General features: G+C 37.7%; 1 protein-coding gene across 1 annotated transcript; it reads right to left on the bottom strand.

Moving 5' to 3' along the window:
- Positions 1-4,679: 4,679 nt before the first annotated feature.
- Positions 4,680-18,030, bottom strand: LOC113072383 (citramalyl-CoA lyase, mitochondrial-like). The gene is made up of 6 exons (XM_026245408.1): positions 17,842-18,030; positions 12,146-12,247; positions 11,439-11,532; positions 11,046-11,213; positions 6,740-6,864; positions 4,680-5,594 (listed from the first exon to the last, which is right to left on the bottom strand). The coding sequence occupies exons 1-6, from the start codon at positions 18,028-18,030 to the stop codon at positions 5,499-5,501; spliced, it is 774 nt and encodes a 257-aa protein (XP_026101193.1). The 3' UTR covers positions 4,680-5,498.
- Positions 18,031-25,266: the final 7,236 nt, after the last annotated feature.

The raw sequence follows: 25,266 nt of genomic DNA, 5'->3' as shown, positions 1-25,266 counted from the left end.
AGAAATATCACATTTCTAACTAGCTGAATGTACATTCGAGACCTATTCAGCACCATTCAGCCTCTGTAATGTTTGTAATTATTATTATCCTAAAAAGGTTCCCGCCAAGGAAAGAAACAATCTAATAAGTAATTTAAAGGTTTAAGTGTTTCTCGTGGCTTGTTTAATACCAGACACAGGGTGGACAGGGTAAGACCACTCACAGAGACCTGTGTGAAGGGAAGCTGATCGTGCTCCCATGACTCAATACCTGACAATTAAATGAGCTGAAAAAGATGCAAGCATGTGTAGGTTGTTATAGGGTCTCTCCACGACAAAGTGTAGAGGCCTCTAGAACAACATAATATCAACTTGATTTCACTTGCCGCCCCCGAAACTATGAGACAACAGGAAACCTGCTTAGCTGAATTGAACTCTTTTCAAAACTTATAACATATACTTTATTATTTAACTGAAAAATTTTCAGCAGAATTTGAATAGTTTCCAGTTCCATAGCGGAGTTATAATTGACTTCGCTATATATTTTTCTAGGCACCGTAAAGCTGCTTTAAAATAACGTTTAAAGAGTTATTAAATAAATGTGACTCAACTGACACCCTAAAAAAAAAACGCAAATGCATGACGTCTTTAATTATATATATATATATATATATATATATATATATATATATATATATATATATATATATATATATATATATATATATATATATATATATATATATAAAGCTTAAAAGCTGCAAAGCTTCATTTATTTTAACGGCCTGCAGTTGTAAATGAGCATCGACTTTAATTCCCAATGCACCTGTTACTCATAACTTCATGCAAGTACAGAGATGAGCAGACAGCAGACTGTAAGAGCGGATAGATCATATATTCTTCTCGACTGCTCTGTCTATATGCATCTGCACCGTTCTAGGGGGTTCAACTGCAAAAGTCCTAACAGCCAAGAAGCAATAAATGTCGCCTTTATGAACAGCCATTCTCTTCCTGCCCCCAATTTTGACAGTTTCCGGCGGCACACTTCTTAAAGTTCTGTTCTTCTTTCATCAGAAAGCCAGTGGGTGAGATGGTACAAGCTGCGCCAAGCAGTCAAGTCACACAGCAAGATCACCAGCACTCAAAAGCGTATCTTTTTTTTTTTTTATCGCATCCATGAAAGATACAGTGGAATTGTTTTAATTTCTCTCTAATTCATGAGCAGTTGTGTGATAATGAGCCAGCCGCCATAATATACATAAAACCATGATGCTCTGATTATCCTGGAGGCTACGCGACAATTGCACCATTTTGTCACAACAGAAGGAAAAGTCAATTTGAAGGGGGGCTGCCATGGGCTTATAATTGGGGAATCCACCCATGGGCTGTTCCTAGATACTACTAACAGTGAGGTGGAAATTGCATCTGCTCATTTCTCTATAACCCTGACGAAGATTATGTTATTACAATAAGATATATGAATTATATATATATATATATATATATATATATATATATATATATATATATATATATATATATATATATATATATATATATATATATATATATATATATATATTTATAATATTGCTTAAAAACGGCAATCCTTTTTAAATGGTCTTCTTTATAATATATGAGTTATTCACCTGTATTAAAAACGAGTACACTACATGGTAAGTTATTATTATTACCTCCATAACAAATATTATGCATTTTATTAGATTTAATTAATGATACAAGCGATATACAACAATGCACAAAAAATAAAAAAATAAAAATAAAATGAATGATTAATAATGAATAAAGATACATGAGGTCAAGTCAGCTGAAAACAAAACAAAAAAAAGTTTTGAAGAGCTTTCTGCCGCACTGTAACGAGTCTGATTTACGTGGCCCCTCGACTCGAAGCCATAGCAACCGCAGACAAAGACCGGAGGAGCTTTACTGGGGTTTGTCCTTTGATCTGTCTCCATTTCAAATAAAGAGTCAGCTCAAAGTCTCCGGTTATTCAGAGAAAACTATCCTTCACTCAAACACACATTCAGTATTCTGGCCGAACTTTAAGCTTACAATATACCACACATGAAAAAACAACTTATGAAAAGAAAAAAGGATTATTAAGAAATATGGAAAATGAATGAAAATAGAAAATTATTGAAAAGTCATTTAAGTGCATTTATTTTACAATAAACAAACTCACGCTGGATTGTGAAATCAAGGTGTGCGCTATAGGGAAAAAATAAAATAAAAATAAAATATTAACCTAAACCAAGAGTTCTGACTGTCTCTGGTTCATATATAAAAGTAAAAACTAAAATAATTTAATAACTCATTATATTTTTATATTATCTGCACTTAAAATAAAGAAAAACAAATAAAAAGCATAGATGAAGGGGGAAATATATAATACATTACACATAGCCTAAATATTTTTTTTAAAGTGTCTATCTTGGGTTCATTTTTTAAGGAATAAAATAAAGTTTGCACAAATATTTATTGTCTTGTTTAAACTGATAAAATGCAGACATGAGAGCAACACATCAAAAACGTGGGCATTACAGCATAATTTACTCATGTTATTAAAGTTACTACCATTTTTATAATCATTCATAAAATAAATTGTACTGTTCAGTAAGTGTATATCCCAACTACAATGTTTTTCTTTTAATACTTTCTGAAAAGAGCTAAAGGTAGTTTATAATATATATATATTTTTTTTTTTGCTCTTAAATATCTCTGAAAGCTAGGCACTTGCGTCGCTAAATATATTAAACTATTCTCTGTTAATGATAGCCTATTCCAGCAAATTCAGAAGTCAAGTTAGCCTATAGGTGCACAAAACACCAGACATTTTACAACATTAGAAGAGTTCAATTTTCACTCATTGCACCCAATGTCAATAAATTCAATTTCATTTCAATTACACATTATTTCCAAAATGGTTCCTGGCTGCTCTTGTTGTAAACGATTCGTTTTATTGCAGGGAAATTATCTTTGTTGAAATGAGTTTGTCATATATTGTCTAGTAAAAGAATGAAGTCATTATTGGGAGATCCCTTGGCGAGAAATTAGGCGAGCAAAATCCTCCCTGCCACACGGGTCCCATTGAGATTAATGAAAAATATGTAAAACGTTTCCTTTTAATTTTCCTCTGAAAGCACTTTGCATACATGCATTTTCTCTGCTGGGTTGATATCAGATAATTTATGAGAGCAATCTCAGCACATAACCATCAGGACTGTGTTTCAAGCCTAATTGAGTGCTGTCAAGATTAGGTAAGGTCCTATTCGTGTTAATTGTATTGTACTCTCTTTGGGAATACTAGTAAATGTATTTAAATAATTCCGCCTTGTGAGCTGAAAAGATTATGTCAACTTACGGGCATAATAGAAATGTCATGAAAAATTACAAAGAAGTGGGAGGAAGTATTTCGCTGATCTATGTCGTAGAGTCCGTAAATCCTTTAAACCTCGAATCTTTGGATACACAGATCACTTTCAACATAATTAATAAAATTAATAGCCCCTTTAGTGCATGGATCAGGGTTAACTGCGTTGCTAAAAATAATGTCACTTCACAGAAATTGATCACACACCACAAAGGGAAAAAACCCACGAAGTAAGGGGCAGTCAAAATAGCTTTAGTTTCATATCAATCGACAATCATGTATCTTAGCTCACTAATTTTCTACAAAGGATGAACTGAATTTAGTTCTGAGGTTATCATCTGAGCTCTTTTGTCTGCATGGGTGTGCTAAAGGAAAAGTTAACCAACAAATAAAACGTTTTGTCACCATTTACTCACCCTCCAAACATTTATGACTTTATTTCTTTTGCAAAACACAAAAGAAAATACTTTGAAGAATGTTCCAGCTGTTTTTGTCCTCATAATTGAAGATCAATTGGGGTCCAAAAAACAAAACAAAAAACAACAACAACACACACACACACACACACACACACACGCACACACACACACAAATAGATAGATTAAAAAAAAAAGTATGCAAAATAAATACATAAAGATAAAAGTTTATAATTTTTAGTTGGACTTTTCTATAATAGCCCAATATTTCTGTTCCTATAAATTGTGTTTGAACAAAATATAAGCAAATTTTAGCTAATTAATGCAGGACGGCTCTAAATGAATCTCATTTAATTGGACTGTTGACATTACAGTGTCAAGCTCTGACTGAGAGTCTTGAAGACATGCTTAAAGAGCTCTTACAGCAAAAGGGCTTGTCTGACATGAGTCCAAAAAGACGATTCCAAAGAAAATGAAAAATAAATGAGTGCAAAAGGCAGAGAGCATGGGAGGGGGGGGGGGGGGGGGGTGCAGAGAGGTGTGGGCCGGGTGCCAGGCCGTCAGCTTACTGTCGGGCCCTTTGGGCCGCTCGCAGCAGCAGCCTCCATCTTTCTGTCTGCATCCCGAGGCTGGCACAGAGCTTGGGCAGAGTCGCTCGCTACAGACACTATTGATCACACCATATTCATTCCCATTTTATGCAGAGGCCTCTATTTCCATAGTGACCAACTGAACCATAAACCATTCCCCCCACCCCCATCCCAGACAAATCCACCACAGACATTTCTGCCAAATATGTCATCAGCTCATGGGAGCCCAGCAGCAAGGAGCGGGAACGTAGCATACTGTAGAATGTATTCATGACAAACACAACACAAAAAACAACAACAATGCCCTCAAGGGTGGAAAGGATGGTCATTCATTGGGAATGACATCCTGGAGTTTTATTTCAAAAGAGGCATTCTTGACAAAGTGTGTGTGAGGAACACTGGTGAAATGGACATCGGCGGCACATCTTTTGAGCACATACCCATGTTCACGGTGACTTCGAAGCTGGATGGAGATGGGAACCACTGACCGGGAAACAAAGCCATGGAAAAATGCTGATATTTACATAGAGCGAGCCCTCGTGGAGCCCTTTGTGTACATGTTTGCGAGTGAGCGCGTGGCAAGCCGCATAGAGCATACGCCAGGCTGCAGATGCATTCAAGCCTTGTCTTGAAGAACAAACTGGCTTGCTGAGTCCCGTGAAACAAAGGCCTACAATTTAGAGCGGGCTCACATGCTCATTCTCTCAATGTTGGTTTTAGTAAATTCGCGGCTGCTTCTTGGCAAATAGTGCTTTGATGTTTCGGGGCCTGGAGGAGCCTTCAGGCTGAATGGAAGCTCGACGGCAGGGCAGCTCTGTTTGTTTGCCCTTTCGTTGGGCGCACACAACCTTTACCACGGCCAATCGTCTGCCCTGACACAGAGAGGCAGGGGGCAGGCATGACACACACACACAAATGCAAACTAATGCAGAAAATGGTAATGCACCAGGAATTTCAGTAGAATAAATAATCAGTCAATTAATCTGAAATCAACACATAAACCAGAACATCATCTCTGTTGCTGGTTAAACAAATGCACAAGTCGTTTTTAGCTCTTGACGAGAAGTGCACGGCACAGCCAGCATGGTGTGGATTTTGATGTCTGAGGAACTCAGGTTTGGCTCACTTTCCCTGAACAGTTGAAGCCATCGTGACAATGTTCTGAGCTTGCTTCAGAGATGGCATGTCAATCATACTGCCATGAAAGGTGAAAGCCCCCTGAAGAGAAGAGAACAGAACTGTGGTTGAATAAAAATAAAGGCAGAAATTGTCAAGAAAGAACATACCCTACTACATAGCAGCAATGCATATATGACACTACAAAGAAGGGTAGGATGGCTATTCATAAATTCCCTAGAGAAAACCAAGAAAAGCACCAAAGAGAGAGCCCACGTATAGAATACATATAATGACATTCTATATACATACACATAAACATACATAAATACATACATTATATATATATATATATATATATATATATATATATATATATATATATATATATATATATATATATATATATATATATATATATATATATATATACACACATATATATATATATATATATATATATATATATACATACACACACACAAATACATACATGCATATACACATATGTATAAAATTCCTTTAAAAGGCAAGTATTTGTGTAAATGCTTTTGTTATTTCTAATGTAGTGAATCAATAACGTCCTGTTAGTGTGCGTTTTATTCAAGTTGGTTGGGAATTTGCTAATTTGTAAAAAAAAAACAGCTTAAGAATCATGAAAATGAAAATTGAAATATTTTTGACAGATGCTGGAATTAAGAGCTGGAACTCATTTATTTGCATGCTAAAAATTCCTATTCATTGAGTTTCAATAATTAAATTACATATGCATAAAATAAACTAACTATGTACCTAAGCAGCAGAGTGTCTAAAATGACATGTTGAGAGGCAGAAAACCTCAGGTGCGTACTTTACAAACATTTTCTGTAACAAATCGGCAAGGAGATTGAAGAGGGCATATAAATATACAGGAAAACGCAAAATAAATCGAGCAACTGTGTCCCGGAATCTCAGTTTGTGAGGAAAGAGCCGAATGGGGAGAGTGTCGCTGACGTACCCCCACGCCATCCTTAGCGTAAGAATTACTGGCAGATTGTACATTACTAGCACATCTCAGACACGCACAGCCCTACTGAGCAGAAAACACAGGACTCAATGATGCACTAAATTAGGAACTATAATATTCAACACCTCATTTGATTTTCTCAGACAAAAGCTACAGTTCAGCATGTCTCATGGATGCTATATCAGGCTGGAAAAATAATACAGATCTCTGGGTGGGAACTCAGGAACTACTAAACATGCACCTTTCCCAACTTCTGATGCTCCTCGAATGCCGCGATCAGCTCCGTGGCCCACTTGATTCTCTCTGGACTGGGGGCAAATTCCTCTTGAACAACCTTGATCTGATTGGGGTGAATCACTTGTTTTCCTAGAAGGAAGTGACAAAATTAAACCTTAACAACTTAACACAAAATAAATAAATATTCCAAAGATAATAACATATAAGGACATAAAATGTTTTTAAATCGTTAAGACACCCTTCAGTATTTTTATTATTATTATTTTTTAACCACCAATCATAACATGTACAGGCCTAAAAATTCTACAACCAACAGTTTCCAGTAATAAAAGTTAATAGCACTCAAATGATCTTTAAAGGCCAGCCCACATTTAAGATAAAAAATACATTTAAGTATTAACCTTTTTATTTCTATTTTTAGTGTACTATTAACAGAGTAGCCCACTCACATACAATACAAAACTCAGTAAAAATAGAGACCAAAAAAAAAAAAATCATCTAGGATTATTCCTCCACGTTTAAAGGGCTTTGCTCCAGAGAAGCAAAGGCACTGGTGGGTATTTTTCCCCTCTTTCTCCTGTACAGCTCCCTGACCAAGAATGAATTTAAGGGACACAGCAGGGACAGAGGATGCTATGAATTATGGGTGTCATCCCGATTTTCGCATCGTGTCCCGCTGAACTCTAAAACTTTACTGCACGCTTAGTTACACTCCAATCTGAGGCAGCCTCTGTGAGACTTGACTTGCTGCTTTTATTACAGGCCCGTGTGAGAGCCTCACACACACAGTCACCTCAACACACACCTTCATTTACACACACACTACACCCAGATACAGATGTCATGGATAGCAACAAATGATACCTTTTATAAGCTCAGCTATGTGTGTTAATATTCCAACACTGGGGTGAAAAATTGGAGATGACTACAACAGATGACCATAAAATGATCCATGATCTGAAGTCAGGAATCCATGAACTTACCAACTACTTTAACCATTAAAAAAATGCTTAAAGATAATCTGATAAACCAAAATTATTGATTTAATAATTTTCAGTTATTATTATTACTTATGTAAGGTCTATCTAAAACAATGTGGACGCCTTTTTCAAATATGCATTTCTTTTTCCTCCTTGCTTTGCAGCATCAGCTAAGAAGCTAAAACGGATTACGGTCATGACGGCAGAAACCTTATTCTCAAAAACAACATCTGTCCTGCACCATAATAATCAAGAACATGTTCCCAGATCAAACTTCTGGGTGATGAGGCTTAATTTGAAAAATATCTGTAATGTTTTGCTTCAGCGCGTCTCTTAAAACAAATACGGAAAGGTAGCTAGCTGACAGCCGTAGAATTTAATACATGAGAAAACCATTAGCTCCATCTGTGGCTCTTACCCCAGTTAACCCCTCTGAAACAGCCTCTGCCATGTGTTATCCATTGAGTTCCCACATAATTTAGCACACAATGTTACATATTGCAGCGTAATGTCAGTCATATGTTAACACAGTCTTGCAAAGGCACAGGTGTTACTTTCTGCATCTTTTACACATCGCCGAAGCCAAATGCTGCAAGATACGACACAATCTGATGATGCAGCTGGGAGTGAATGAGGCTTCAGGTTAACCAATGACAGCTAAGCATGCGCTTCGATGTAAATAAAGCAAACCAGCTTGGTGACTGTGTTTTCTTTTTGAGCCAACAGCGCTGCAGACGGAAAAATCACCAGTGTGTGTGTGTGTGTGTGTGTGTGTACTGTCCCTCTGCTGCTCTGGAGGAGACGGCCTGTTGGATCAACACCCTAAAGCTGAGGCTCAAGGTCCATGTTTGTGACGCCCATCCCAGAAAAGACTGGCAGGGGGTAGTTCCCTCACATCAACAAAATATGCCCCTTCCCCAGACTGCCACCTGTTCAGGAGCTGTCTGTTCTGAGACAGCTAGTGACAGAGTGAGCAAAGTGGGCGTGGTGAGCCCTTACGCAGGGACACTATTGGATAGTTGCTGTGCATCATTATCGCTCCCCAAAGCCATTCAGCCAATCACGAGGTGCCATCTGGTTTGGGTACGTCTGGTTGGCGCACTACCATTTAGCAGAGTGCCACTGTCAGATGATTCTCAAAATCTCACATAGACGGACGGAATCTGTCAAAAAGGCTTAAAATTAAGAAGAAAATGTTCTGATGTCTAAATGAATATACTGGAAAAAATGACCTACCCTTTTTAATATATTTTCATTTTAGGAGAACAATAAAAAAAAATCGTATTTCTTACATTTTCTTATTCATTACACAACACCAAATCTATGTAGTTATAACTAAAGGTCCTCAAAGAAATAAACATGGGCCAAGGTCAAATCACAGGTGAGGGAAATAATGCTTAGAACACAATGTGTGCAGTGATGCATACAAGAAGAGGGGAAGAAATGTATGGTAGATGTGTATCGTTTTGGCCTTTATGATTTTTTTTTTAATTGATTGTCTGTTGATAACGATATACCAGTTTTAGTATTTTGCCCAATTGATAAATTGACAGAAATATAATAACTTTAAGAAAAAAAGTATTTTAAAGTAAATGAAATTCCTAAATAATTAAACCATTTGAAATTATTCTGCCACGCTTTAATACAAGAGCTCACTGAATTAATTTTTCCGATTTAAATTCTAAAACATAAAAATCAGAAATAAATTTCAAAAATACAAAAGTGTGATTTCAACTAACCTTTATATTTATAAAAAGCATTTGGAAACCCCAATAGCTGTATTTGTTTTAATAGTGATAGATTTGCTCATGCAAGTCTAGCGCAAAAGATAAAAATAAAAATAATTATTAGCTAAACTACATTTATCTGCATGCAATTTCAATTGCCTACAGACAAACACACACACACTCACTCACTCACTCACTCGCTCACACACACACACACACACACACACACACACACACACACACACTTCACACTGAGCGTGTAAACTGTAAACAGTGTTTCTGTAGGCCTCCCGACACAGGGACCTCAGACTAGCAGTGGCAAACAGAACGCCGGTGAGCTCAGCGCATGCTACACAAGGAGCCGCTCCAATTCATACTCGCACAAGAGGCAGAAGAGAGTCATCAAACCCGACCCCACCTGCCTAATGACAGGCTGCTGAACAGAGCGCCCGGCTGATGGGCTGCAACGTGGCATGATCAACTCGCAGGCTGGCTGCTGGGGAAAGAAAAACAAACAACCTTGCAGTGGCAACCCCAGAGATATCCTGGGATGCCACAAATCATAAAAGAATTATAAAAAGATCCAATAATAATTTATGATGATTTTACAGGAGTTATAATATTATGGCAATTTGGAAAGACTATGGTTACAATGGTAATTTATTTTATAATAGTTGTTATTACCTTTCAATTAGTCAAATAAGTGCTACTAAAATAGTTTCCGTATGAAAAGCGTTTTGAAATTATAATAAAATGCTGCTTTAAAATAAAACCAGTGATTAAATGTGTTTGATGAATTTTGATGTTAAAAAAGTAAAAAAATAATTGGCATGAGGAAAACAAGACGGGAGAAAAGCGAGTGATCTTTAGCATTGGAGCGCTATGTTCTAGAGGAATGGTAGACCTAGTGTATACAGAGATGTGCAAGGAGAACAGTGTGTATTCTGCAAACAGCAATTACATATTCATTAGCGGAGGCTCAGAGGAGGGCTGTGTCTGGCCTCCTGTGGCCAGTTACCCGCTCACCAGGACTCCACACACACACACAGACACACACACACACACACACGTTGCCTGGCTACAAACCCACACAGCGCTGAGCTGCAAACATACGTCTATCTCCCACAAACACACTTGCAAGTAGTGGATACACATACACACAGACAAATAAAGAGACATGCATGCATGCATACACTGATAAACACATGCTGGTAACTTTCTTTGAAGTTTCATATATGTTAAGTAAATTATGAAAAGCACAGATATAAAATGAAATCATCTATGCAATATAGACAGCATAATGAAAATGAAAACGAATATAAAAAAGAAGCATCAATTTCTTAAATATAACCACTAAGTCAGCACTAAAAAGGTAAAATGTGATGCAGAGGAACTCAAAGCTGTAGGGGAGAGAATAATTAAATATACACAAAAACTTGCTGTCAAGCTCTTCAGCCAATAATATGTTCTCTTACATATTTTGCTTGTGCAACAATTTTTTATCAAGTGAGCCCAAAATAGCATTTTGTTGGAAGATCAGGCCTGTATGTCATACAGTAAGTGAACAGAAAACAAAATTGATGTGATTTAGCAGTCAGCGTACCAGTGAAGCCCATAAGCGCACCCTCTCTGGCCTGTTGCCTCAGTCCTTCCACATCCTGATAGTCGATGTAAACAAGGTCGATCGCCTGGAGACCAAACGCTTTGGTGGTGACCACCACTTTCTGTCGCGCATACAGGAGTTCTTTAGCATCTTTAGTGCGTGTGGCTCCTACAGGTTAAAAGAGATCCAACACCAGATTTTTACAAAAAGCATCATATATTAGATGAAGATGTGCAGTCTGAAGGGATATTAATGATAGATTATAACAAAAATACATCTTTTTATCAGTTAATTAAAATCAATTATATTGTGTGTGGTACTGTCATTCAGCAAATAAGTGAATTAAAGAACAAGAAAAAAGGTAGTAAATAGTGAAATACAAAGATAGCAGACCTATGCTGGCACAGAAGTCATCTGACCCGAAGACAATTCCGTCATGATGAAGACCTGCCTTTGGCCCAAGATCTCGAAGTGCTTCACACACTGCCTTCAAGAGAAAGAGAAAATGAAGAGCTGTGTGGGGTTTGTGTGTGCGCGTGTGTGTGCGTGCGTGTACTTTGGCACTTAATCAAGTCACCCAGTCAGACGACTCTAATTTTCCCCAAAACTCCCTTAATCGCTGTCCATGCTTCTGTTCTTTATATTGTGTTTAGAAATGGAACTATATCAGATATAAAAAAACACACACACACACACACACAATTAATGGCCCATCTCTGTCCCCATGGATGAGGAAATCTAGAAATCTGTGAAGACCGTCCAAGGCTGTAACTAACCCCAGAACCAGGACTAGTGAGAGACAGTCTGGAATGTGATATGTCCGTGTCAGGCACGGAGCAGATGGAATTTCTTGAATGCTTTTGTTGAGTTCCAAATTAATTTTACTTCTTGCTGTGACTCTGCAATATTTCCCCTGTCTTGGCTCTGGGATTCCGTCTAGCCAGCACAACAGAGGGTTTGGGGGAGGGGGAAAGAAAAATAATCAAAAGAAAAAAGGAGCTGCATATTTTATAAGAGGACAAAAACATGACTGTGGCCATTTTCTCCCTGATGGGGGCAGTTTTAAAATTTCTAATTCAAATTATAAAGTGGTTATTTACCTTAAAATTCAGCAGACCCACAGCAGTTTCCACAAAGGTGACCAAGCGGAAGGGTTCCTTGAGCTCTCTGCCTTTTAAGTAACGCTGAAACTTGTCGATAAACTGAAATGACACACACAGTCAAAAACGGCATATAAAGAAACAACGTTACTCAAACACAATGAGTAATTATATTAAAAACTTCAGATTCAGGGCTTTGGAGAAAGAAGAAGAAGATGAAGAAGAAATAAATATTGCTTCAAAAAACTTGACAGGTTTCACACAGTCTTTGGACTTTCACAGGGGCCCTCGAGATATACTACAGGTTCCTGTCTGAATTTACAAAGAAAAGAGCGCTGAATATAAAAAGGGAAAGGATGAGATTTGAGCTGTCTGGGAGCGCATTTCATTTCAGTTTTATACAGAGCCACGGCTTCCCCCGGCGGACAGACTCGTGAGGCTTGCGACGTGTGATACGACACTTCTCCACGCTATTCATTTTCCCGCTAATATTTGAGCTTACCTAAGAAGGCTTTAAAATGAAGTTCAGTGCTTTGAAGACCAAAGCATTCTGATTTTTTCCAACAGACCAGTTCACAGCTAGCCGTGGACTGCCAGTGGGGTTGCCCAAATTCCAAAATCTATCATCTGGAAACACACAAAAGCTCCCTCTGTCAGATATTTTCTTTTAAAGCCTGTACAAAAAAATAAAAGGAGGGGGGGAGGGAAGGGAAGGGAAGAGAGAAAAAAAAAACTCAAAGCAGAAAAGTGTAATTCCCTGTCCCCCATTCCGTCTCTCTTTCACACATCGGGGACAGCAGATTAAAATAACCTCAGGTACGTCAAGGCTAGTTTTCCAAATAAAGGCTAAAATATCCCACACACACTTGTTTTATTAGCTCAAAGAATATACCTTCATTGAGGGATTTTTTTCTAATGGGGGAATTTTAATCATCTCCCTATTCAATCTCAGTAGGATAAATCATATCTGAGAGATTTGCATAAATATAAACCATCAAAGACTTTTCATCTTCAAAGGGGTTTTCAAGACCCAATAAGCTTTGTACTGTAATCATCTGAGGTCACAACCCTGCAGGAGTAATGCTGCTATGGCAACATAAAAACGCCAACGGCTTAGCATAATATTCCCCTTGAACGGAGAAAAGGGAGGGAGAGGGAAGGGCTAGTTTGGCGGCCCTTCCATTTCCTCACCTTTTATCAGACGCCACTCTCCAACGGCCCCGCATTTTTGCGCAAGAAATAGCCACTCGGCAGCAAAATTAAGCGTTTATGTAGCACAAATGAAAACAAATTGCTGTGCTTTTGCTGTGCTGAAGTTTCAATGTTTACACAGTCTCAGAGGGGAACTCGACATTGAACCACACTTGCGCAAACGCTAATACCACTCTCAGGTGACAAGCTTTTCCGGTCCCTATAGGCCGCTTGCAAAAACCCACACTTCACGACACAAGTGCCAAGGCGGCCCCATCAGCCATGATCCGGATGGGAACGAGGCAGGGATTTTGGGGCGAGGGAACCGCTAGAGCGAAAAAGGCGGCAAGTGGATAAGTTTCAATTAATTCTCTTCAAAAGAGGGCCAGATTAAATGTTTCCGGCCTGCTGAAGTGCTCATTTCACCATGTTGTGGTGAAGGGGGGAGAATTAGGAGCGGACGGGGAGGGACGGGACTCGAGCTGGTTCCTTTCAGGATTCAGTAGTGTGGCGGCCAAAGAATGCGCACGGCTCCGAATCTGTGGGAGAATTGTCTGCGGACAATAGGAGGAGGGGGGGGAAGAGTTACGCCTGTTATAGTCCAATAAGCCTTGTCAGTCAAACAAGCACACAGAGAGAGGATAGAAAGGGAGAGTAGAAGATTTTCACACAAAAGGAAACAAGTAAGTCCATCTTTTAGCAACAAATCAGTCTGGAGGTTCCTCTGCTCATCTACGTGAAAAAGGGGAAGAAAATAAACAACAGAGGGATTTAGGGGCAGCCGCCGGGATGAGAAGAAGAGGAGGAGGAGAGAGAGATAATCAGGCTTGTAGTGGTACGACTTTGTGTTATGTGTTGGATTAGACACTCACTGACTGCTCATCACAGACGCAAACACACAAGGAAAAAAGAGATATTTAACGCTACACAATAGCATTTGATAGCTGGTGATTATTTTACGGTATAAAAATTTATTTTTAAATACTCCGTTTTAACTATAAAAACCTCCATTATGTCTTGATGCTCCTCCTTTCATTCCACAGTAAAACATGTAAGAACACCACTGGATTAGATAGTAGATACAAAAATACCAACTTAGGCATCAAAACACTGCTGTTTTAAATAGTTTATTTTGACTAAATGTTCAGATTTCCCATAGTTACTATTAGTATCCACAGTCTCTGCACAAAAATTGGTTAAAGGTGACTGTAATTACAGCAAACAGAATTACAAAAATAATAAATTCAGTATTAAGGAAACTGGTTTGTCTGCCATTGGTTGGCCAAACAGGTGGTCCCGCCCACAACTCATGACATTGGTTGAGTCAGTGTTGCCATGTCAGGCTGCAAAGAAACCGACCAATAGTGGCACATAACCACACTCCTTTTGAGAAGAAATAACCTGCAAATGACTTAATTATAGATTTGAACTTTTTGAGGATAGTTGTCAAGAATACCAAGATACCAAAAATACATTGCAGCAACCAAAACTGCAGTAACTACGGCATATTTACAGAAGCTATGTGACCATGGGCAGTTTTGGTAAGGATTCTGTATAACAAAGTGTGACAACATATTCAAACTGTCCAATAATCAGAGCTGTTACAGACAGCAAAGAGGAGAAAAAGAGAAAGAGAAATACCCTTTCCTTTCATGTTTGTCTCACGCCACTTTCAAAGCGGTGGGCCCATGTCAGGTCAGTGCTACATGACTTCCTCTCCGCTCACAATCTCCCGTACCCTGCTGCGGCTATGAGCTCGGCTGTGTGCAAAGCATGTGGAGAGCATGTTCTAACCCCCATCACATATGTGTGCACTTTTAATGCATTCACACACACTGTATTACCCAATGTGACATATGTGTAGTTGTTGTATTGATTTTTGAGTGGCTAAGGGGGTAGTGAATGGCTGATGGTGTAGGTAATTTTAATCTGAAATGGGTTCATTTTTATTTGAGGGTGAGCAATGATTTCTGAAACCAGCATTATGCAACAATTTCTCATTGTTTAAATTTGATCTCTCTCTCTCTCTCACTATATATATATATATATATATATATATATTAGGGCCGGGACTCGATTAAAAAAATTTATCTAATTAATTAGAGGCTTTGTAATTAATTAATCGAAATTAATCGCATTTTAATCCCTCAACTCTCAATAACCTTGGCCAAAACAATAAAGAGTTCAACATAAACTGTTGCACCAACAAAATAATACATAGTTCAAGATAAAATGTAAAGTCCACGCTAGCTGCTATATGTTTTGCGTCGAGGAGATACTTGAGGCTCGTAGATGTGCTGCGGTGATATACGAACGCTAGTTGGTGCTCCAGTATAATCGGTCCGCCGAAACTAATTCAGTGAGAAACGTTCCGCGGTGCAAAAATAAGTTATTAAAAATGTGGGAATTTTTTTTCTTCTGTAATTAATTAATCTTAGTTAACGCGTTATTTTTTGTGTAATTAATTAATCTCAATTAACGCGTTAAAGTCCTGGCCCTAATATATATATATATATATATATATATATATATATATATATATATATATATATATTCATCTCTTTTATAATTTTTTACATATACTATGTTGTTTATGTACTACGATCAAGAGACGCCAAATATTTTTTAGAAAACCAATTCAGAAGAAAGCTAAAGACAAAATGGAAATGAGGAAGAATTTGAGACAAAAATATGAACACCTGTCAGCAATTAAAAAGGGAAGAAACATCGCGCAGCCCGGGAAATATATGAGCACTAATTAAAACCACTAGTTAAAAACTTCCTGCTTCTAGCCTAAACTAACTGTGAGCAACAGACTAGGGGCCCCCTCCATCTCTCAGCTTCCCTCCCTCCCTTCATCTACCTAGTTAAGACATTGTGGCTTCTTTCAGGTCTTTTCAGTGGTCATGCGGAGTAGCTGAATACTGCAGATTTGGGCTGGGTTGGCTCATTGGGGGAAATGAGCTGGAGGGATTTGGGGCTGGTGTATTGGCTATGCTGGGGGCCACCAGGGGCCTCCTAGGGCCGCCTGGCAAAAGGAAGCCCTGCTTTGATGGAGGAACAGACGTCTGGAAGAATCCTCAACACCTCTTGTAACACACACACACACATGGAGGGGATCAGGAGAAAAGCATGTTTTGTGGTTTTCAGTCCAAGTCTGCAAGCTTTGAGACCATCTGTAATGTCACTGACTGACTGACCAACCACCTGATAATCAGATCTATAGGAGTGTCCACCTACTTTGATTTTAAAATCTGAACAATGGCAAACTCAATAAACCCAAGTGTAGGTCTACTGAAGAGGCCCTGTGTTTCCAGGGTAAAGCAGTACTTAGTGACATCTGCCTTGTGAAGCTAGCTTTAAAATGTCATGGCTTTCCTGAGCTGATGCCAAGATATACAGCCCCATTTTTCCCCTGGGCCTGACTACAGGGATCAAGTCCTCTGTACAGACTAACAGAAAAGATTGTTATTATTGCTTTGAAAAGACCTGTGGTTTCGGCTTACCCTTTGAGTTCAGAGGGTGTTTTGCTCTTTACAAATGATAGAAAATACTAAATAAAAGTATTTTTAGTTTCTCATTTTTCACATTAAACAGGGGTAGACTTACATTTTTGGGATAAAATTATCAAGAAGGTCACATTATCTATAATCTGACCATAATCATATGGAAACAAGAATCCTCAATGCACAATTCAATATTTGCTTAATGTACTGATAACATTTTGGGAAAAACACTACTGTTCAAGTCTGAAAGGCGGCTGCATACGTTTGATCAAAAATACTGTAAAAACAGGATGATTATGAAAGTTTGGAAACACTTCACTTAAAGCCTTTCTGTATAATGCATTCTAAAGGGTTATTGAAGGGTATAATGCATTAGAATTATTTATAATGTATGTCGCAATACATTATACATTATCTAGTCGTAAATAATTACAACCAAATTTTCATAGTGAAACAATGAATTGATAAGTATTATAATGTAACTGTTTTGATAAAATGATTCATTAGATTGTACAATGCTTTAAAATTTGCATTACTATGCATAGTTAATGCATTAAAACTACTTTTATAATGCATTATACGTAAAGGCTTTCAGTAAAGTGTTACCAAAAGTTTATAACAATTAAAAAAAAAAAAAAAAAAAAAAAAAAAAAAAAAAATTATATTATATATATATATATATATATATATATTGATGCTTTTCAGAAAATATAGACTAAAATGTTGCTCTGTAACAGCTGGCATAGTTAAGTAAGACGTAGAAAAAAATGGGTTGATGGACTACTTTTATGGTTCCTTTTAAATATTTTTCAGTCATGGCTGCTAACTGTATAAATTCTAAGTATGGAAAAGTGATTTTTTTTCAAACTATCTGCTTTTGTATTCCATAGAAGATATTGTAAATAATGACATACAGTATTGTGCTGTTTTTTAATGGCTATAGGTTTTTTTTTTTTTTTTTGTGAACTACTCATTTAAAAAGCTAGAAGACTCACTCACCCACTGCACCTCTCCTGCGTCCTCCACCTTTGGCAGCATGAGAGCTGCGGGGAGCACGTCTGCCTGCAGAATAACCTCCATGTCAGCCTCAGCCAGGCCACTGGATACCGAGTTCACCCGCACACACTTCTCCGTACGCCCCAGATCCAACTCGGCCAGCATCTTTGGGATAGTTTTTCCGTGCAGCATCATGTCAAAAAGGAAAAACATAAATAAAAATGTTATGTGCCATTGTGTCAAAAAAAACTTTCTTCACCACAGCTGCTATTAAAGAATGGAAATGCCCCAATGCATGCTCGACCACAAAATGAAAGACTGACACGACTGTTTATGCAGTATTCAGTGATGTAATAAACACATAACGCGCTTGCAAAAGAACACTGAATGGATGTGTTACACAATACAGACTCTGTTTGACCACGAACACAGGGTTGTGGCTATGAAACGGGAAAAAAAAAGTGAATGAAAGTAGGTTAGACAGAGTTTATTATATGTTATTCTGCTACTGGACCATGAGTTGTGTTTACCTGATAAACAGGAGGCTATGTGAATTTACAGGGGAAGTGGTGGTTGGCGCCTGGGATTACAGTGGCGGAGAAACATCTAGCGAGAGGGATCAACCACATACAGCGCATTCACCAAAGGCCATAAAGTGAAAAGCCTTGCACACAAGTCTTCCACAAAAACACCACAGACACATGACCAAAGGAAGCGGAGGGAGGAAGAATCAAGTTAAAGCCAAGTTCCAGGGCCGAACTTTGACAACAGCAGCACACGCCAGAAGATTCAAACCAGATGCAGCTCAATCCAGAGGTTTCCATTGGTCTGAACACAGCACTCCATCCGAAGGGAAATGTGGGTCTCAGTTAAGCAGGAGGAGAAACAGTAGCTCAGGAGTTGTCAGGTTAGATCAGAGGAGGGATGAGAAAGGCCAAGAGAAAAAGAGAAGGGGGGGCCAAGGCTCAGGGGTTAATTTAACTTGAATGAGGAACTCCATGGCTAGGTCATCTTTACACCATCCACCGACACCTCTGCCCCAAAACTTAGAACCTTGTTGAACCTTAGCCCAGACCATAATGGCCATAAACTGGCCAAATACATGGCATTTACATCAACTTTAGAGACAACAGATTGGAGGAAAGAAAGAAAGAATGAATAAATAAATACATAAAGTTGAGTAATAATAATAATAGCAATGCTAAATTTAATGTTATATTTATTATAGCATTATTATTATCCATTCATAAAATGTGTTTCATGTTATGGTCTGGCCTAAGGTTAATCAGCTTTTTTATTTGATTAATATATTTATTTAATAATAATGATGATAAAAATAATAGTTAATATTTTTTATTATTCATAAACTGTTATTATTATTATTATAATATATTAATACAGTTTATAATATTATAAGGCATACTACATTTTAGCTTAATAGACATCCAGGTATTACAGCGTCAGAAAACACATAGAAAAAAAAAAAGGGTTCTGCATGTCAGGTAACAGAACTTAAAAATAACCATCAGTACTGGTCATGAAAAGTAAAAGATGGTAAATCTCTAGTCCAAATCTTTAAGCTTCTTTTAAGTTAAGTCTGGACTATAAAACCTTCATTTCGGATGGTAATCACAACCGGTCTGGATTCATATTCCCTCAACCTAGAGCTAAAATAACAACGTTGTCAACCACTTTTATAACAAAACTGAATGTGTCCACAAGCCCAAAGCTGTGAAATCTTCTATATAACATCTGAGAGTTGCAGATATACTAGCAAAACAGATTAAAACCAAAACACAGTCTAGACACTCGGGTCTAAACTAACATTGTGGTCCTCAACTTACAGTTTATGGTAAGAGTTTCTGTATTGCAAACTGAACACAAAGGGATCCTCAAAAGGAAGTAATGCGTTCCCTTTAGCCTATAAAATATTTGGAGATAACAGTGGTAATATTAGGAGACCCGACAGGTTTATGAAGCCATAACTCAGTATTCGTAAAGCTGTTCCATGGTGGATCCAGTTTGAGTCCTCCAGTATAATCCAAGACTGATTCAGTGTCTTAAACAATGTGCTTTGTATGGCTGATATCACGTTCACTCTTGAACAAAAACACGAGACTTTGTGTAACAAATCAACATCAAAAGGCTCCTATATCAAGTCAAGAGTCAAAAGTCAACAGCGTAGCCAGAAATGGACCAATCACAATTAAATAACAGCTGTATTATGTAATGTTATAGCAAACCTCATGCCACACGATTCTCTGCTTTTTATCACTACATTTTGCTTTGAACTGATATTCCCGACTTCAAAAAATTTGAATTTCTATCAGTGGGAAGGGCTCACTAACTCATCTTCCCTCACAGTAAATTGACAGAAAGAACATTCTCGAGAAGATATCGGGCTCCTGAGGGGACCCAGCCATTCTGAGCAGGAATAAAAGTACTTTGAAAGCTGAAATGTTTTACATTAATGGAAACCCGTCCAACTAGTTGCTTCAAAAAGACCCTTCCCCAATCACCCAGCATCCCACAGAGTGACCAGGAGAATCGCAGGTTTGAGGGATCTTTGATTCTTTCCATCAAGCCCATCATTAAAGCTCAACACAGTATCATGACAGCACGTCCACAAAACACTCAAAACAAAGGACAGTCTTTGTAGACGCTGACTTCTCATTTAAAAAAAGGCCAGATCCTTCGCATTTTTAGAGGATTTGGACTCCTACTGTGCGATACGCCAAGAAATGGATCCACGTTTGGATTATTCAGTGTCTAATCAAAGCGCAGGAAAAATGGGGGCTTTGTATGTCATTTGAAATGTATAATGATTTCTTATACATTTGAATTATTAGAAATACGAGAGGAAGGGACCAAAAGAAACTAAATTTGATATGTTTTCATTTAACGTTTCTCACTCTTTTTTTATTTTTTCATCCCAGCTTCTTGCAGCCGACTGTGATACTTTGTAACATTTTCCAAAATTAGCTGTAACTAAATGAGAGATGGTGCCTTTGATTCCCTAGATGTGTAATCTAAGCAAACAATGTCTCATGGACAGGGCTGACAGGTGACACACTGGGCATCTGGAGCTCTATTCCAGATGAATGACTAACAGATCCAGCATCTGATTCTGCATTTGTCCAGTTCCGCATGAGAGGGAAGACTGTCCCGCAAGGCTCGCTGCTAGATTCTCTCAGCCTCTCGAAAATCACCACTTCTCCTCACACTGTGAGGCTGAACAATGATCTGTTACTACTTCTGAGTGCTGCTCGGCCAGCTCACATTTTACTGACCAGCTCTGCCAATCAAAACAGACGGCTGTAATTCGATAATGAGAGCGGGGCAATATGTGCTTTTCTTCAAAACTCAGCGTTTTGTGATACATTGGGCTGCACTGGACTCCCAGAACTAAGAGGATAGAGAGGTGACTAATGGAGCATTCAGATGGGACCTCAGGTCACATTCGGCATCTGCCGTCCACAGTTGCTGTTCGTGGGCACCATTTATTTCAGTTCTCAAAGTACTTGAAATGTCGGTCAACATAGCCGGCCCTTTAAGCAACACAATCAACACGTCTGATAGCTGTGCCAGTGAAAACTTCAACTTAAACAAATGATTCTTAACAATGTGCAACAGTGTAGCCTTGTGATGCAGGCAGCATGTGAGAGTCTCTTCTGCTACTGAAGCGCTGAAGGAAAAACATCGAAGCCTGTGATGCGAGTGGGAACAGAAGGATCTCTGCACCTCTAGGGAAACGCTCAGTTTTTTTTCTCAGGGCTTTTTACTGTATCAAAGTTTTATAGGTAACAACTCTTGAGAGAATGGTTTTATTCAAAGATAAACAGAAAACACTAAACGTTGCAAAGTAAAGATCTTTGTAACTTTTCAAAGCGAATTACGATTGTATAAGTGTTTTAAGTTGTGTTGCAATAACAGTACATTTACATTTAATGAAACAACACAAACAACACCATTAAATGAAATAAAATGTTAAACACTAAACAGCAATAACAAAAGTTTGATGAAGGCAGTCAACACTATATACAGGGTTGGACCTGTTGTTTTTGTTAAGAAAATAGTAAAAAATATATTAAAATATATAAATAGTAAAAAATACTCTTAATTCTGATTTATTTTAATTTGATGAAGGTTTATCTAACATCTCTAATACTTTTAAGAATATAACGCATCATGAAAATCACACAGGTAAGAGAAACATGGAAAGTTTTCTTATTCATCGAAAATGTGGTACAATCTAGATCTTTTAAACCATAACCCAGATGCCTATCTGGCCATATTCTGAAGATTTCTGTCACAAAGGTATTTTTTATCCAGTTTCTTCTCTAAAGGGAGCATGTTATTTGCTAGGATTTAAAAAGTGGCATTACATGGAGTACATGGGGTACAAGGAGTGTTGGAAGTAACTGACTTCCAATTTTCTGGCCATTAGAGTTGTTCACACCTGCTGCCAGAGTGTTATAAAGTCACCTTTCCATGTCAACTGACCATGTGAAGCATGGGAGATCTTATAATAATAATAATATAATAATAATAATAATAATAATAATAATAATAATTACAACAACATTAAGCTATTGGACACAATGAATCACAGAGAGGTTCCTATATAGCGAACTACAAAGTATAACTAAAATGTACTTCAGATAGTTGCCAATACATTATTTATTTTCATTTTCTTTAACTTGACATATTAAACTGTTTTATATATATATATATATATTATATATAATATTATATATATATATATATATATATAAAATAACTAAAATGAAAATGAAATGTAAAGTAATACAAACTATAATAGTATTTTAATGGTTAACAGTCTTAAACTAAAGCATGTGTGTAAATCCAGTGAATGTCCTCAACCACTTTTATAACAAAACTGAATGTGTCCACAAGCCCAAAGCTGTGAAATCTTCTATATAACATCCGAAGCATTGCAGATATACTAGCAAAACAGATTAAAACCAACACACTGTCTAGACACTCGGGTCTAAACTAACATTGTGGTCCTCAACTTACAGTTTATGGTAAGAGTTTCTGTATTGCAAACTGAACACAAAGGGATCCTCAAAAGGAATGCATGCGTTCCCTTAGCCTATAAAATATTTGGAGATAACAGTGGTAATATTAGGAGGGCTGACAGTAAATCATGATTAAAAAAATGAACATTATCAAAATGTAACATTTATCATCTGGACAATTTGTCATTTATGATTTAAACAATTTAGCATTTATCCAACACAAACAATGAGGGTCTTACCAAGTCAGATTATGTCAAGCAAAAAATAAATAAATACACACTACTTCTACTACTACATTTCTGATTTGCACTGCATTAGATTAAAATAAAATAACATAATATGTATTAATGTGTTCGGTAAAGGACTTAAATGATCTCTTGGCATTATAAAAAACAGTGTTTGATGCTGTATAATAGATCCTAAGCAAATCAGTTTGCATAGTTTTTGTCACATGTAAACTTGTTGAATCAAATTTATAATGGAGACGATCTCCAATCATGTGTTATTATTCTGCTCAGAGCACATGTATCCATTCATCCTGAATGAAGCCATTACAAATCAACACCTCTCCTAAACATTCATTATACTGTGAGACGGAGAAATCCCCCCAGATCGAGTAGATATCACTAACACACAGCAAACTCGTTACACATATTTCATGACTTAGTTACATGAATCAGGCATAACATTCAAGTGTCTGGTGGCATATAATGCAGCAGCTATGTTTGGCATGCATCCTTTCACGGATGACAACGTGAAGACAGATCTCCATGTTATGGCTGCAAATTATGAGAGATACAATGAGATATTATGGCTTATTCTGGCCTACTCCGATTCCTTCCACAGGATTCACAGAAGCCGGATGTGTGTCATTAGTCTTTACACATCATGAACATTAAAATTACAGGAAGAGTTTGCCCTCTGTGGTTCTCATTTCTCATTTGCGCTTGTGCTTATTCACTCCTGGGACCTCAAGACACAGCAATGACATAAAACTGGATTGGTTGTTGTCACATCTTGTGGCAATAAATGACATTTTGTTCCTTATGCATGTGTTTTGTGATGCTTTTATAGTGCTTATTTTACCTTTCTAAAAATTTGTCAATTCTTTTGTTTCATCTTGCTGTGTGCCAAAATTCAACTTCAGTTCCACTGAAGAAAGTTAGTCACACAGTTTATAACAACACAAGAGTGAGCAAATAATGAGAAAATTTTCATTCGTGGGAGAATTACCTCCCATTAGTGCTCATTAGTTCTCAGATTTCACACACCAGATCTTACAAAAACACAACCAGATGTCCAACCGATCATGTCATAATATTTAATTTACATAAAAAAGCAAAGATGATGTCAGAACTGTGATGGTTGAAGAAATCTTTCAATCTCCTCCTCAGTCATCATCTCCCTCATTCAGTTCCAAGGAATCAGGACCACCCTTCTTCACTGACCCCTCAGTAAACTTTACCCTAGTATGACTGCACAGTGCACAGCTCCTGTGACAAATGTATGACATACACACATGCCACAGGGTTGACTGGCAGAAAGTTTCTGGCAGCACGCAGGCTATCAGAGTTCACTAATGCTAGGGATCCATTTTCTGTGTGAATGCCTCAGATCGCCGTTTGTTTCTCTTGGCAGTAGAGCACCCTGTGTTCCTCTGGAACGTTCCTCAGCTGCACTTTGATGAGAGCCCACTCTACTTGAAGGGATAGTTCATCCAAAAATAAGCATTCTGTAATCATTTAGTCACCCTCATGTCAGTCAAAATATGTTCCTTCGTACGTGGAACACGACAAAATAAGTTTAGCAGAATTTCCCAGCTATTCCTTTTCGTATAACAAAAGGTATAAAAATAAAAGAACAGTAAGTTTTATTTTAGTGAGCATTTTAATATGCACATTTTCAAATGTGACATTAAGTGATTAAACTTCAGCCTTTTCCTCACATAGAGCATGCTCACATATTTTGGAGCTTGCTGTATGTGGGCATCATGTACTTTGACTGTGTGGAAAATAGCAGCGTGAACATTTTGATGAACGTCTCCTTTTGTGTTCCACAGAAGAAAGGAAGTCTTACAGGTTTGTACGACATGAGGATAAGTAAATGCTGACATTTGATCATCACACCAAAGCCACCCATGAGCACCAGGACAGCTTTCTTCAGTAACCTCCCAGCTCAAATGAGCTCAAAGGCTAAATTTGATTATTTTGCATTATTTGAGATGTGGACTACACTAACGCTCACTAAATCTACACTATGCAATGCCTTGTGGCACTCCCTCTTTGAACCGACCCAGTGAGAGTGTGGCGGAGGAAATCTTAGATTACTTCAAAATGCCGGCACTGCATTTTAAGCTTCTATATCAGATAACATTTGGTTGCATAGA

The sequence above is a fragment of the Carassius auratus genome, unplaced genomic scaffold (assembly GCF_003368295.1).
Source record: "Carassius auratus strain Wakin unplaced genomic scaffold, ASM336829v1 scaf_tig00009058, whole genome shotgun sequence".
Lineage (NCBI taxonomy): Eukaryota > Metazoa > Chordata > Actinopteri > Cypriniformes > Cyprinidae > Carassius > Carassius auratus.
Note: the sequence above shows the minus strand (reverse complement) of the source record. Positions and strands in the feature narration are given on the sequence as shown.